The 12,504-nt window shown below is 37.5% G+C and overlaps 1 protein-coding gene across 1 annotated transcript in view; it reads right to left on the bottom strand.

The window, feature by feature from the left end:
• Positions 1 to 12,504, bottom strand: part of khdrbs3 (KH domain containing, RNA binding, signal transduction associated 3) — a 110,713-nt gene that overhangs the window by 52,764 nt on the left and 45,445 nt on the right. Inside the window, exon 2 of the mRNA XM_053513956.1 lies at positions 4,119 to 4,237. Within this exon, the coding sequence (XP_053369931.1) occupies positions 4,119 to 4,237 (119 nt within the window). The remainder of the gene's footprint in view (positions 1 to 4,118; positions 4,238 to 12,504) is intronic.

Genomic DNA, 12,504 nt, shown 5'->3' with positions numbered 1-12,504 from the left:
AGAGTGGTGGTTGAAATATTATGCTTGTTATGGCATGCACTTCTTTTAAAATCGGATTTTACCATGCTCAACGTTCAAAAATAAATAAGCAACTAAAGGAAATTACATGCTGAGTTTAATATTTGATACAATACATGTCGATCATTTATCATTTTGTTCGGTTATTTATACCAGAGAAAAGAAGTAATGAGAAACACTCAGTTTTTCATTAGAAAAGTCACTGGATGATTATTTATCATTTGATTTTGTGTGTTTTGTTACATCTGAACCTGTTTATCTTTCTGTCCATGGTTCATCATAGGCGTTTCTGTTATTTCGTCTTGTGCCTCCTTCTACGGGATAACAATAAAGTGATCTGATCAGCAGACGACTAAAGAGTGTTACTTTTCTCATCTGCTGTTCTTAATGGTGCTCTACTCATAAACATGCAATACACACTTCATAAACGAAAACTCCCTGAGAGCACGAGTGTGTGTAATTAATTTATAATCTTGCAAAATGAATAAATACAGAATGCAGCCTGCAGTCAGGAACGGCTTTTCTGTCATTCCTGCAAATCCTGATGCAACTTTTTACTGCTGAGAAGAGACAGGCGACAGAGATGGGAGATGAGCCGCTGGAACCAGGCAGTGAGCGTGCATGCCGAGACATCCTGTTACAGCCGGGTGGAATAGAGTGTCTAAAAGTTTCCACACCCTTTTTAAAAAAAAAAAAATCTAAACATAATGCATTTTTATGAAGAACTTATGGATGTGGTAAACCTGCCCAATGTAACATCACACGCTACCTACTTCAAGTTAAATTGTAAAACGTGTGTGGTTTCCTTTTCCTGCCGAGATACTACTGATGGTGTGTGTTAAGGCTTATATTCAGTAAAAACATAAAAAAAAAAGATATGAGATATATATGAGATACAGTGGTGTGAAAAACTATTTGCTCCCTTCCTTCTTATTCTTTTGCATGTTTGTCACACAAAATGTTTCTGATCATCAAACACATTTAACTATTAGTCAAAGATAACATAATTGAACACAAATGCAGTTGTTAAATGACGGTTTACGTTATTATTATACTCCAAACCTACATGGCCCTGTGTGAAAAAGTGATTGCCTAGTTAAAAAATAACTTAACTGTGGTTTATCACACCTGAGTTCAATTTCTGTAGTCACCCCCAGGCCTGATTACTGCCACACCTGTTTCAATCAAGAAATCACTTAAATAGGAGCTACCTGACACAGAGAAGTAGACCAAAAGCACCTCAAAAGCTAGACAGCATGCCAAGATCCAAAGAAATTTAGGAACAAATAAGAAAAAAGTAATTGAGATCTATCAGTCTGGTAAAGGGTATAAACTAAGGTCACGACTAAGGTCAGTGTTCACGCAAAAATGGCCTGCATGGCAGATTTCCAAGGCGCAAACCACTTTTAAGCAAAAAGAACATTAAGGCTCGTCTCAATTTTGCTAAAAAACATCTCAATGATTGCCAAGACTTTTGGGAAAATACCTTGTGGACCGACGAGACAAAAGTTGAACTTTTTGGAAGGTGTGTGTCCCGTTACATCTGGCGTAAAAGTAACACAGCATTTCAGAAAAAGAACATCATACCAACAGTAAAATATGGTGGTGGTGGTGTGATGGTCTGGGGTTGTTTTGCTGCTTCAGGACCTGGAAGGCTTGCTGTGATAGATGGAACCATGAATTCTACTGTCTACCAAAAAATCCTGAAGGAGAATGTCCGGCCATCGTCAACTCAAGCTGAAGCGATCTTGGGTGCTGCAGCAGGACAATGACCCAAAACACACCAGCAAATCCACCTCTAAATGGCTAAAGAAAAACAAAATGAAGACTTTGGAGTGGCCTAGTCAAAGTCCTGACCTGAAACTTATTGAGATGTTGTGGCATGACCTTAAAAAGGCGGTTCATGCTAGAAAACCCTAAAATAAAGCTGAATTACAACAATCCTGCAAAAATGAGTGGGCCAAAATTCCTCCAGAGCGCTGTAAAAGACTCGTTGCAAGTTATCGCAAACGCTTGATTGCAGTTATTGCTGCTAAGGGTGGCCCAACCAGTTATTAGGTTCAGGGGGCAATTACTTTTTCACACATGTAGGTTTGGATTTTTTTTCTCCCTAAATAATAAAAACCATCATTTAAAAACTGCATTTTGTGTTCACTTGTGTTATCTTTGACTAATAGTTAAATGTGTTTGATGATCAGAAACATTTTGTGTGACAAACAGGCAAAAGAATAAGAAATCAGGAGGGGGCAAATAGTTTTTCACACCACTGTATATGGAGTAACTACACAGAGCACAAAATTAATTAATTATTTATTTATTTGCTATTCTGTGCTTAATAACTTTATAACTTAACTTAATAACTAAATAATTTGCCAACGAAATAAAAAGTACCCTGAAAAATAAAATGATTTTTGGTCTCATAAGTGCTCTTGCAAAACCGAGAAAGCATTCTTTAGTTGGTTTGAAGAAAGATCCTAAGATCCTGTAAAGATTGTATTAGGAACCAACAAAATAACTCTTTCTCTCTCTCTCTCTCTCTCTCTCTCTATATATATATATATATATATGTGTGTGTGTGTGTGTGTGTATAACGGATAAACTGTGTAAGGTAAAGAACAAACAGCATTACACCTTGTGTACAGTACCTGCCAGTCGCACCTGTTCTTTCTTTTGCTTATTTTCATTATTTTTGTGTGCATTTTTGTTTAAACTCATTCATGAGCCATGACGTTCTCTCCTGTTCCCTCTCTGACAACATGTGCAGATTAGAGACCCGAGCAAACAAAGAATCTCATTAGGCACCGGTGTGGAGAACACAAAGACGCCAAATGAGATGAGACACTGGGGCTGATGGGAATACTGCAGGAACACACCACACACACACACACACACACACACACACACACACACACACACACACACACACACACACACACATCACAGGTCCCTATAAGAAACATTTTCTGAACATTCTATTTAATATTACAGGCTATAACATAGGGAATAGGAGAGGAAATTCTGTCTATTTTTAGTGAGTTTGATCAGTTGAGTTAACTCTATCAGTTCTGAATTTGCTTAATTACATTAGGTTACATTAGGTTCCTTTATATACACTACGTTGGTCAACTCATATACTCAAAACCAAGGCTTGCATGACTTCATACTGTATATGTGAGTCAGTTTTCTAACAAACCGAAGAGTTAGCTCATAAGACAGATTACACTCACTCACTGGACCCTGGAGTTGCAAGGTGACAGTGTTAACTACTACAACACCGTGCAGCCAATTGGACTACAAGGCAGCTTAATAAAAGACGACTCAAGTTAAAGAGTCAGCTTAAAAAGCCAAATTAAAGACAACTCACAGTGACTAGTCAAAATTCAAATAGCCAAGTCAAAGACTCGAATCACTCAAAGAGCCAAAATAAAAAGTCAACTCAAAGAGCCAAGTACAAATAGCAACTCAAACCAAGTTCAAGAGTCAGTACAAAGAGTCAAAAAGTCAACCTTAAGAGAGATGTCGAATAACCAACTCAAAAAGTCAACTTGGGGAGTTGACTTTAAAAGCCAAATCAAACCATCATCTCGAATCACCAAGTCAAAAATGACCCATTGAGACAGGTCAAAGTTTCAGCCCAAGAGCCAAGTCATAGAATCTACTTAAAAAGCTTACTTCAAGAGAGAGAGAGAGACATCAAAGATCACTCAAACTGCCGACTCAATGAGCCATGTTGTTCACAAACAACAGATCATAAAACACTAATAGAACACCTAGAACACCTCGAAGGCTGGATGTTCTTAAAACCAAAAGCTCTTGGAAGTTTAACAGTCATAAAAATGTCAGATTAAGGTAAAATTATGAACATGGGTGAGTATCACCAGCCCAGGACCAATGTTTATCTGATTACTAGATTATTATTTTATTCATGTTTTTAAATGATTTAAAAAGAAGAAGAAGAAGAAGAAGAAGAAGAAGGAAATAAAAGAAAAATAACATTGAAACTTAAATGAGGTAAAATAAATATTGTATTATTTATTTATTTTCATTCATTTGCATCTTTGAATAAATAAATACCTAAAGCAGGACGCAGTGGTACTCACTTTGGGAAACTGTTTGACGGGAATCAGGACTTTCTGTCCCAGTTTCATGTTCTTGTTTATTACGACATCGATGAACTTCTCGTCCTCTTTCTCCTCGCCTTTCTGAATCTTTTCAATTTCTGAAAAGTAGAGAGACAGAAATAGAGAGAGAAAGAGAGGTGAGACAGTTCATCAGTCAGAAACAGGAATCAGACAGTAAGTCTGTGAACACAATTACCAGACAATGGTTGTAGTTCAGCATGCATTTGGCCGTTAGACGAGCTGTAATAACGCCTCTTTGCGTTTGCCAGGTGTCAGTCACGCTGACTCTGTTTTAGCTGCTCGCTCAGCTGTGAAATAAGCTCTCCCGGTCACGCTGTAATTTAATTGGACGCGCTTCTAATTGCATCTGATAGGTATCGCTCGGTTATTTCTGGCAGCAGAGACAGAACGAGGCTGTCAGCGAGCGATCGAGGAAACACGAGCCGCGGGTCGTCTCGAAGCTTCCTTCCCTCAAAACCCCACGGTTTATTTCACTGCTACAGAACATCCTGTGCTACCGATCCAACCCGTCTCTTTAGATTATACAGCAACATAATCAAAGCTCAAAATCATATCATTATATCAATATACATTAATGATCATTTAAAGTGGGGTGGCATGACAAAGCAGCGTTAGCGCAACGAAACGCAGAGTGAAGCAGAGCAGTAATTTATCAACAATGACCTTTTTTATTCTGGGTGAACAAATGATATGACTTTTATTTCATTTAATATAGTGGAATGTTCACAAAACAAATCCATTCCAGTTTCTTAATCATGTTATAAATAGATTTTTCCCTATTAGTCTCTTGTTTTTATTGTTTTGAAGTTAAAAAAACGTTTTCCCAAAGGAAGTCTGGTTATAATTGTAGGTTTGTGTTGTGTTATGTTGTGTTGGGGTTCTGTTGTTATATGTATCCAATGATAGGAGACTGTATCAAGTGTTTTTTTTTTTTTTAATTTGCACAACTCATTTGTGGTACCAGGTATCTTTAAGGACCATTGGGACTAAATATACAGATCATGTTCTAGCATGAAGACTTCTGATGCATTTGTATTAGGAGTGGTAGGGGTTTTTACCACATTCCAGATTTTGTGCCCAATCTGGTACAATATTGAGAAATCCAGCAAATATCATCAGGAAGTTTGGTACGGGTTGCCATACTGGGTGGTTTGACAGAAATCGCTATAAGATAATTAAAAAGAATCAATAATGTTTAAGGAATCTGTGGGAACTCTATTCTAAATCACAAATCTTTCTTAGCGAAGTCAGTGCATTTTATATTAAGAACTGTATTCATCGCTGTTTAGGACAATCTTTAACCAGAATATTCATATTTATGTACACCCACTCCCAAAAGTGAGTAAATTCAGCGAAATGTTTAGTTTATCTTCTTAAAGAACAATACTACAAAGTAAAAATTTATCGAGAACACTGGTGGCTCAGTGATAGGTGTTTTGCCTGCCATGCGGAAGGTCCGTGTTCGATTCCCAGCCAGTGCCCAAACCCCCAGCCACTGGATGCAGTGCCGGTCACAAGCCCGGATATAATGGGAGGGTTGCGTCAGGAAGGGCATCCGGCGTAAAACCTGTGCCAAGTTGTTGTGCGGACCGGATATTCTGCTGTGGCTTCCCTTGCCGGGAGCAGCCGAAAGACCAACAACAACTATACAATAAAAATGAAACTTGGATATATTTTAGAGTAGTCAATGTGAAGCTTGTATACCAGTACAGATTTACTGTCCCATGAAAATAACTCAACATACTAACATTAATGTCAAAATATCTGGCAACCAAAGTAAGCTGTACTTCTTTAACCATGCAAGTCATGTGACCTACTCATCATGCTCATTTGTTTGTCAGTGGCCGAGTATATCTCCAGACCGGTAACCTATTAAGCATCTGTTAGGTCTTCAAGCGGAAGGTGGCGAAGCGCCGTGTGTCTGACATCCAGCAGCTCCGTGATATCATTATGGAGGAGCGGAAAAGGATCCCAGCAACAACATGTGCAGCTCTGGTGAATTCCAGGCCATTTAAGGCCAATGGTGCTAAATAACAAAAAATATTGGCACTTTTTTGACACAGTTTTGACATGTTCACTTAGAGTGTACTCATTTTTGTCTCGAGTTATTTAGACAATAAAGTCTGGATGTTGGGTTATTGGTAGAGGACAGTAAATCTGTACTGGTATACAAGCTGTACATTGACTACTCTAAAATATTTCCGAGTTTCATTTCTATAGTATTGTCCCTTAAGAACATATAATAGAATGGTTGCTGAAATGTGAGGGGTGTCCTTACTTTTGTGAGATACTGCACATCCACAGCTTGTTTATACTGTAGGACAGCTTTTATTAATGTAATAAGTTGGCAGTCATCTCCATGGACAATACTGTTAGTGTTTACTGATATTTTACTTTGACAGAGTTAACTTTCCCCATTTTTCTCATTCCTTATATGGCGATACTTCCTATAGTTTGTCACTACGCATTATTATAAAACATCCTATATAATGGTTCATGCTCTTTGAGGTTCTGTAGTAGCATTGTACATTGTTCTCATTTAGGAAAAGCCTGAGGACTTACATACCTCTGTGAGTAAGCAAGAGAACATTTAGACACCATTGTGTTTGAGTGTGTGACAGGTGATCGGCAACCCTGTTGAAGCACGGAGCACAGATCGAGTGGTTCTTCTTCATTTAAAACTGAACAAACACTAAAAATGTCAGCATGTTATACAGTACTCAGTCCCGGTGATCTACAGCATCTGCTACTGGAAAAACAGGACGTTCCCAGGATTGATGGATGCCTGATGTTTCCCCCGACATAAACACAAAGATCCGACCAGGTGCATTTCACTTAGCTTATTGTGAAGAATATTAACCTATATCAACTTCTAGTAAACATTCAATAATAACAACAGATTCTGGTCAAAAATGAAGAGTGCTGGCCGTGCAGGAAGTGAGAGTCTAGCAGATCAGAAGAAGTGGGTCTAAATAAAAAAATAAATAGACACCTTCTGAAGACTTAATGAGCTGCTGAGCACCGCATAAACAATTTAAATATGAAAGAAGCAGATTAAAAATAGCCTATGAACTGTCATGCATGGAAGCTTATAACATTTTAATGGCTATCTTTAATGCTTTCTCCGTTATTCGCGAGAGACCTGAGACGTATGATGTAAAATTCAGACTCACTGCATGATTTATCAGAGCATTCGCTCTTACAGGAAATCATAAATTAGGGCTAAAATTCACCAAATTAATCAAACGACTGATGATAATTATGTTTATTTTTACTAAGCTGCTTTAAGTACCTGCTATGTTGTTGCTTGGCTTGTTTATTAGGCTTATTAGGTTTATTCTTTTTTTTTATTCTTTTAAGCTTATTTATAAGCATTTATCAGCTCATATCCTTTAGTAATTTCTGGGTCAGCTCCTTTAGAATCGGTGCTACAGTATAGTCCATGTCAACTCTTGGAATTGTGGTGAAATTTATATGTTAATTTTTGAAATATTATTTGTTTGTTTTTTTACTTTTACTTACTTTTTTATTTTTTTATTTTTAAATTGTGTTTTTTATATTTATAATTTAAAATATCTTTTTAAACATTTTTTTAATAATTTTATTTTTATTTAGCATTTTTTTGTAATTGTGCTAATTATTTTAAATATTTATATTTTTATATAATTTAAAACACTGTTTTCACCTTTTACTTTTGTTTTTAAAAAGAGTTTTTATATTAATAGGTAATAAATATTTTTATATATTAAATTAATAATTGTATTTATTTATTTATTAATTTATTTTTACATGTTTTATATTGTAAGTGGTAATTATTTTAAAGTGCCCCTATTATGCCATTTTAAAGCTGCTTTATGAGTCTCTTAAAACAGGTTTACATGTATGTAAGGTCAAAAAACACTTTAGTTTTCTCCAAAAATAGATTTAATTTTACCCCATTTCTAAATGATTCGTAAACGACTCGTGTGAAGCAGTTCGAAGATTCAGTCTGTCTAAACCCCTTCTTTCTGTGAGCCCTCACTGCTCATTACCATAACTAAACGACAGCTTTGGAGACCTGTCAATACATAGAAAAATGGCCTTGGTTTCACCCTATCAATTCGAGCCAGAGTCTGACGATGAAACGGTTGAAGTGGCACATCGACAAGAAACTGTTTCGCAAGCACGACTGGAGCAGGACGTTTCTCAGTGGTAAGTGTCATATGTTAACAAGAGTGTGGTAACGTTAATTGTAAGATGTGATAGCATCGTCATTGTAATATTTGTTTAGGTGCACATGTGGGAACTGTGTCAGAATGCCAAGTGAATGTTGAAAACCTGTGCTGCCGCGAGGTAGGACAGGTAGTATAATACGTTTCTGCTATAGTTTAGTTTTTAACGGGCAAATTGTTCGCGATGTAGAACGTGGGCAACATTATGCAAATATGTCACTTAGTGACCTGGATCCGGAACAGAAAAAGATTTTAATTGCTAACGATTCGTTTAGGCGAATGTGAGCTGACTCTTTTTTTTAATAGACAAAAACTTTATTTATCGTGCACTGTCGGCGTCACAACTTTGACACACTGCATGAAAGATCATATTTAAAAATGTATAAGGTACTTTAAGGCTACGGCTGCTAAAATTTTAAAGTTAAGAAACAAACAAAGAGATCTTTGACAGTCTACTGGGTGATGTGTTTACAGTACAGAATTTAGCCAAATGTTTGCATGGACAAGTTGACCGACAGTATCAAGGCTTCGATCAGGACTCAAAAAAAACTCAGAAAATCAAAAAAAGACAGAAAGAAAGACAGAGAGGGAGGAAGAGAGTCCTTGATTTGATCTTTACTGATCTCTAGCATTAAAGCCAGTGAAATTCCTAAACTCCAGTCACTACCTCACAAGTACTTCTCTTAATACACAGCATTATAAATTTCTTAAAACTGCATGCTGTTTCTGAAAGATAAAGGACACAATTGTTTCTCTCTCTCTCTCTCTCGCCGTCATTCTGTCCGTCTCTGTGTCTTTGTGTTCTAGTTAAAGCGAGTGCCCCAGCTCCACGCTTCGCCGCTCTTCTCATTTAGGGTTCCAGCGCTGAAGGACGGCTCGTGTAACGATTCCTGTGCCTAAGGGGAAGAAATCGAACACCGTCTCCGCTTCCTGACCTACTGTACATGAACACACTGCTCTCGTACATCCCGATGCCTCCCCCACTTTTCCACTAGAGCTTTCCTGAATCTGGAACAAAGATGCCATGGACTCACATTTACAATGTGCTCCAAAACAGACCCTTCGCACAAGCAGACAGTTTTCATGTTTATCTCTTCTCAATGTTGCCTTCACCAGGTTTTAATCAGACAAGGGATGTAAGGAGATGATGTACCCGCTGGCTAATATAAAAGACATGAATATGATAGCTAACTAGAGCTAGGACTGACGACTGTGTTCTCATTGTGAAGATTTTCTTACGTACTTTCAGATGTAAAAGCATCACTATGTCAGCTAAAGTCCCTGGTATCTTGATATATATCTATTGTTTTGGATGGGATAGTATTTCCCAATGTGTGTTTGTTTCCTCATCTTGCTCGAAGACATTTGTAGTACTTCTGATCAGCCTTAAAAATTAAATCCACCTTGATTGTTTGACCTATATTAAGTACTCATTCTCAAGTGCTTGTTCTCATTCATTAGTAGGTCACATGAACAGTAACTAGCTAGTTGTTCACCAGACACGGCGATAATTCCATGCGTGGTACTGTTAAATCTGATCGTTCGATGGCATAACCTGAAAAATCATAGCCCCGTCGACCTCAAACCAGTCAGAACGAAAAATGGTGAAAAAGTAAATTCAGGAAAAAACCTTCCAACTACAAATTAATTAAAATAATTTTGTTTTATGCGTCTGGTCATAAAATCAACACAAATTCCTGAAAACATTAATGCGAAACCTTCCAGAGGGAAGCAAAATATAATAAAACCAATGATAAATAGCTACAAACACATCTGCTCTAGTAATGCACAAGCCTCCAGCGTGTTTACAGTGTTCTCGGCTAGCACACTGATTCTCCATCCTGGAGCGACGCTAATGCTAACTATTAGCAGTCTTCTTAACATCTGTGTCGGAGGCGTCCCACAGCCAGCAGAGCTCATGTTTGATGGGTTTGCAGCGGAGTCACATTACTGTCCTGTAGTCACAAGACATTAAAGCCGTATTTACAGCTCGGAAATGCATGCGGAGGCGCGTCGGAAATCCGTGGGGAATTCTGTCCTGTGTGCACGTACCAATGTCTGATAATATCACTTAGGGGAAGAAGAGTACTACGGTTTGGACGGGAGCATTTAAAATTCATAAATATGGTCAGATGTAGTTTGGACAGAGAGGAGGAGGGGGGTTGGGGTATGATGGTCCATTAACTCCTCTAATTTCACGTCCCGCTCCTGAGAGAGCAGAAGGAAAGAGGACGGACTCAAGCACCAAGAACAGGTGAGCCGAAACGAGACGCAGTTTTAAAGTGGTGCCAACATGGATACAACATGTTTTATTTTCCCCAGTTCAGAAGTTTCAGCGTTCTTTTACATGGAGAACAGCTCTCTGAACATCCCATTGTATATACATTTGTATATACATTAAAATAGCGCTAAACTGAAGCTCTTAATTAGGAAAGTTAAGTTAGCCACTGCAAGTCTTTGGCTACATAATTAAAAGAAGAATAATTATATTTAGACTCATAAAACTTGTCCATGGAACAGACTCCTCTGGCAAGGGCCAGATTTTTAGTCAAGCACCATGAATCTTCATTATTAAAAGCTCTAAAAGACACCAGTTCTTATTTTGTTGAGACCACCAGATATATAAATATTCAACAGTTGTCCGAGTCAGAAAGTAATGAGGCAAAATGCATTTGGTAGTTGAAATAAATCGAAATTCGAAATAATGCAGGAAATTATCACAGGGCACACACACATACACACACTCACATGCTCATTCACACACTACGGGCAATTTGGAACGCCAATTAACCTAATTAGCATGTATTTGGACTGTGGTAGGAAATCGGAGAACCCGGAGGAAACCCATTAAGCACGGGGAGAACATGCACACAGAGATAGGAATCAAGCCTAGCCGGGTTATCGAACCCGAACCCTGGAGGTGCAAGGTAACAATGCTAACCACTACACCACCATGCCGCCAAAAGCGCTCACCTTCAAATTTAAAATTAAAGTCATAGTAAAGTAGCCTCCCTCTCTCTCTTTCTCTCTCTCTCTCTAAACTATGAACATGCTGTTTTGTCACTCTTTGAAATTGCCTCCGCTCTGATTTCAAATACCCTATAAATTTTAAAACATTTCAACGAAAAAAGGCAAATAACACAATCACACATAATAGTCAGCAGGTGGATGACCTGTCTGCTTCAAGCCCTGCACACCACCCTGGTTATGTAATGTAAGGCTCTGCAGAAATGTAGTGAATTATAAAATACTGAGATTTGGTGTGTAATGTAGTGGAGTTAAAATAAAAAGTATGCACTAATAAAACTACTTAAGTAAAGTACAAAGCATTAAGTATTTAGTTATATTCTACCTCTGTCTTAAACAAACCTCCTGACATTAGAGCAAGCTTGAAGTCATTAAGTTGATATAATGACTTACTTACAAGGTAGTCTACAATCTGACTCATAGAAAACTGAATGAAAGTAACAGCTTGGTTATTTACAATGCTCACGCATCAATTCTAAAATACTTAGTATTTATCACCACTGGTAAATTACTGCTGTTGAACATTCAGAACATTAAAGACTTTAATGATGTGCGGTTACATTATAAGAAAATTATAAACTTCGGAGTGGTAACAGTTGCTATGTTTCATCGCACCACCATGTTGTTGTTTGTTTTTCTAAAACAAGGAATCATTGGTGGGGTTCACATTGCTAATCTGACATGACTTGATTTAAATTTTTACCCTAATGTAACACGGATCTGATTTTTTTAGGGCTGTCTGAATACACAGATCAGATGTTTGTCAGATCGGATCTGAGTCACTTGTGTATGAGGTCATAGCTCAGATACATACAGTGCCACTCAAAAGTTTGGGATTACCTCCAAATTTCTTAGTTTTTCAAAAAAAAACACATTTTTATGCAATTTACAATGAATTTTATCCATTTTACAAACAATTGAAGTTAGTTTTTCCACAGCTTGAGCTAGTGATTCCAAAACCTTTTTATTACTCTCCCACAGAAATTACAACAATTTTAAAGCAATCTTAACATATATTTCTTATTCTTTCCACGAACAGTAAAAGCACCGTCCTTAACAGAACAATGCCTCAATTTCCAGCCAGGCTGAATTAAATATACTGTACT

The sequence above is a fragment of the Clarias gariepinus genome, chromosome 2 (assembly GCF_024256425.1).
Source record: "Clarias gariepinus isolate MV-2021 ecotype Netherlands chromosome 2, CGAR_prim_01v2, whole genome shotgun sequence".
NCBI lineage: Eukaryota > Metazoa > Chordata > Actinopteri > Siluriformes > Clariidae > Clarias > Clarias gariepinus.
The sequence above is the reverse complement of the archived record's forward strand: the minus strand, read 5'-3'. Positions and strand labels throughout refer to the sequence as shown.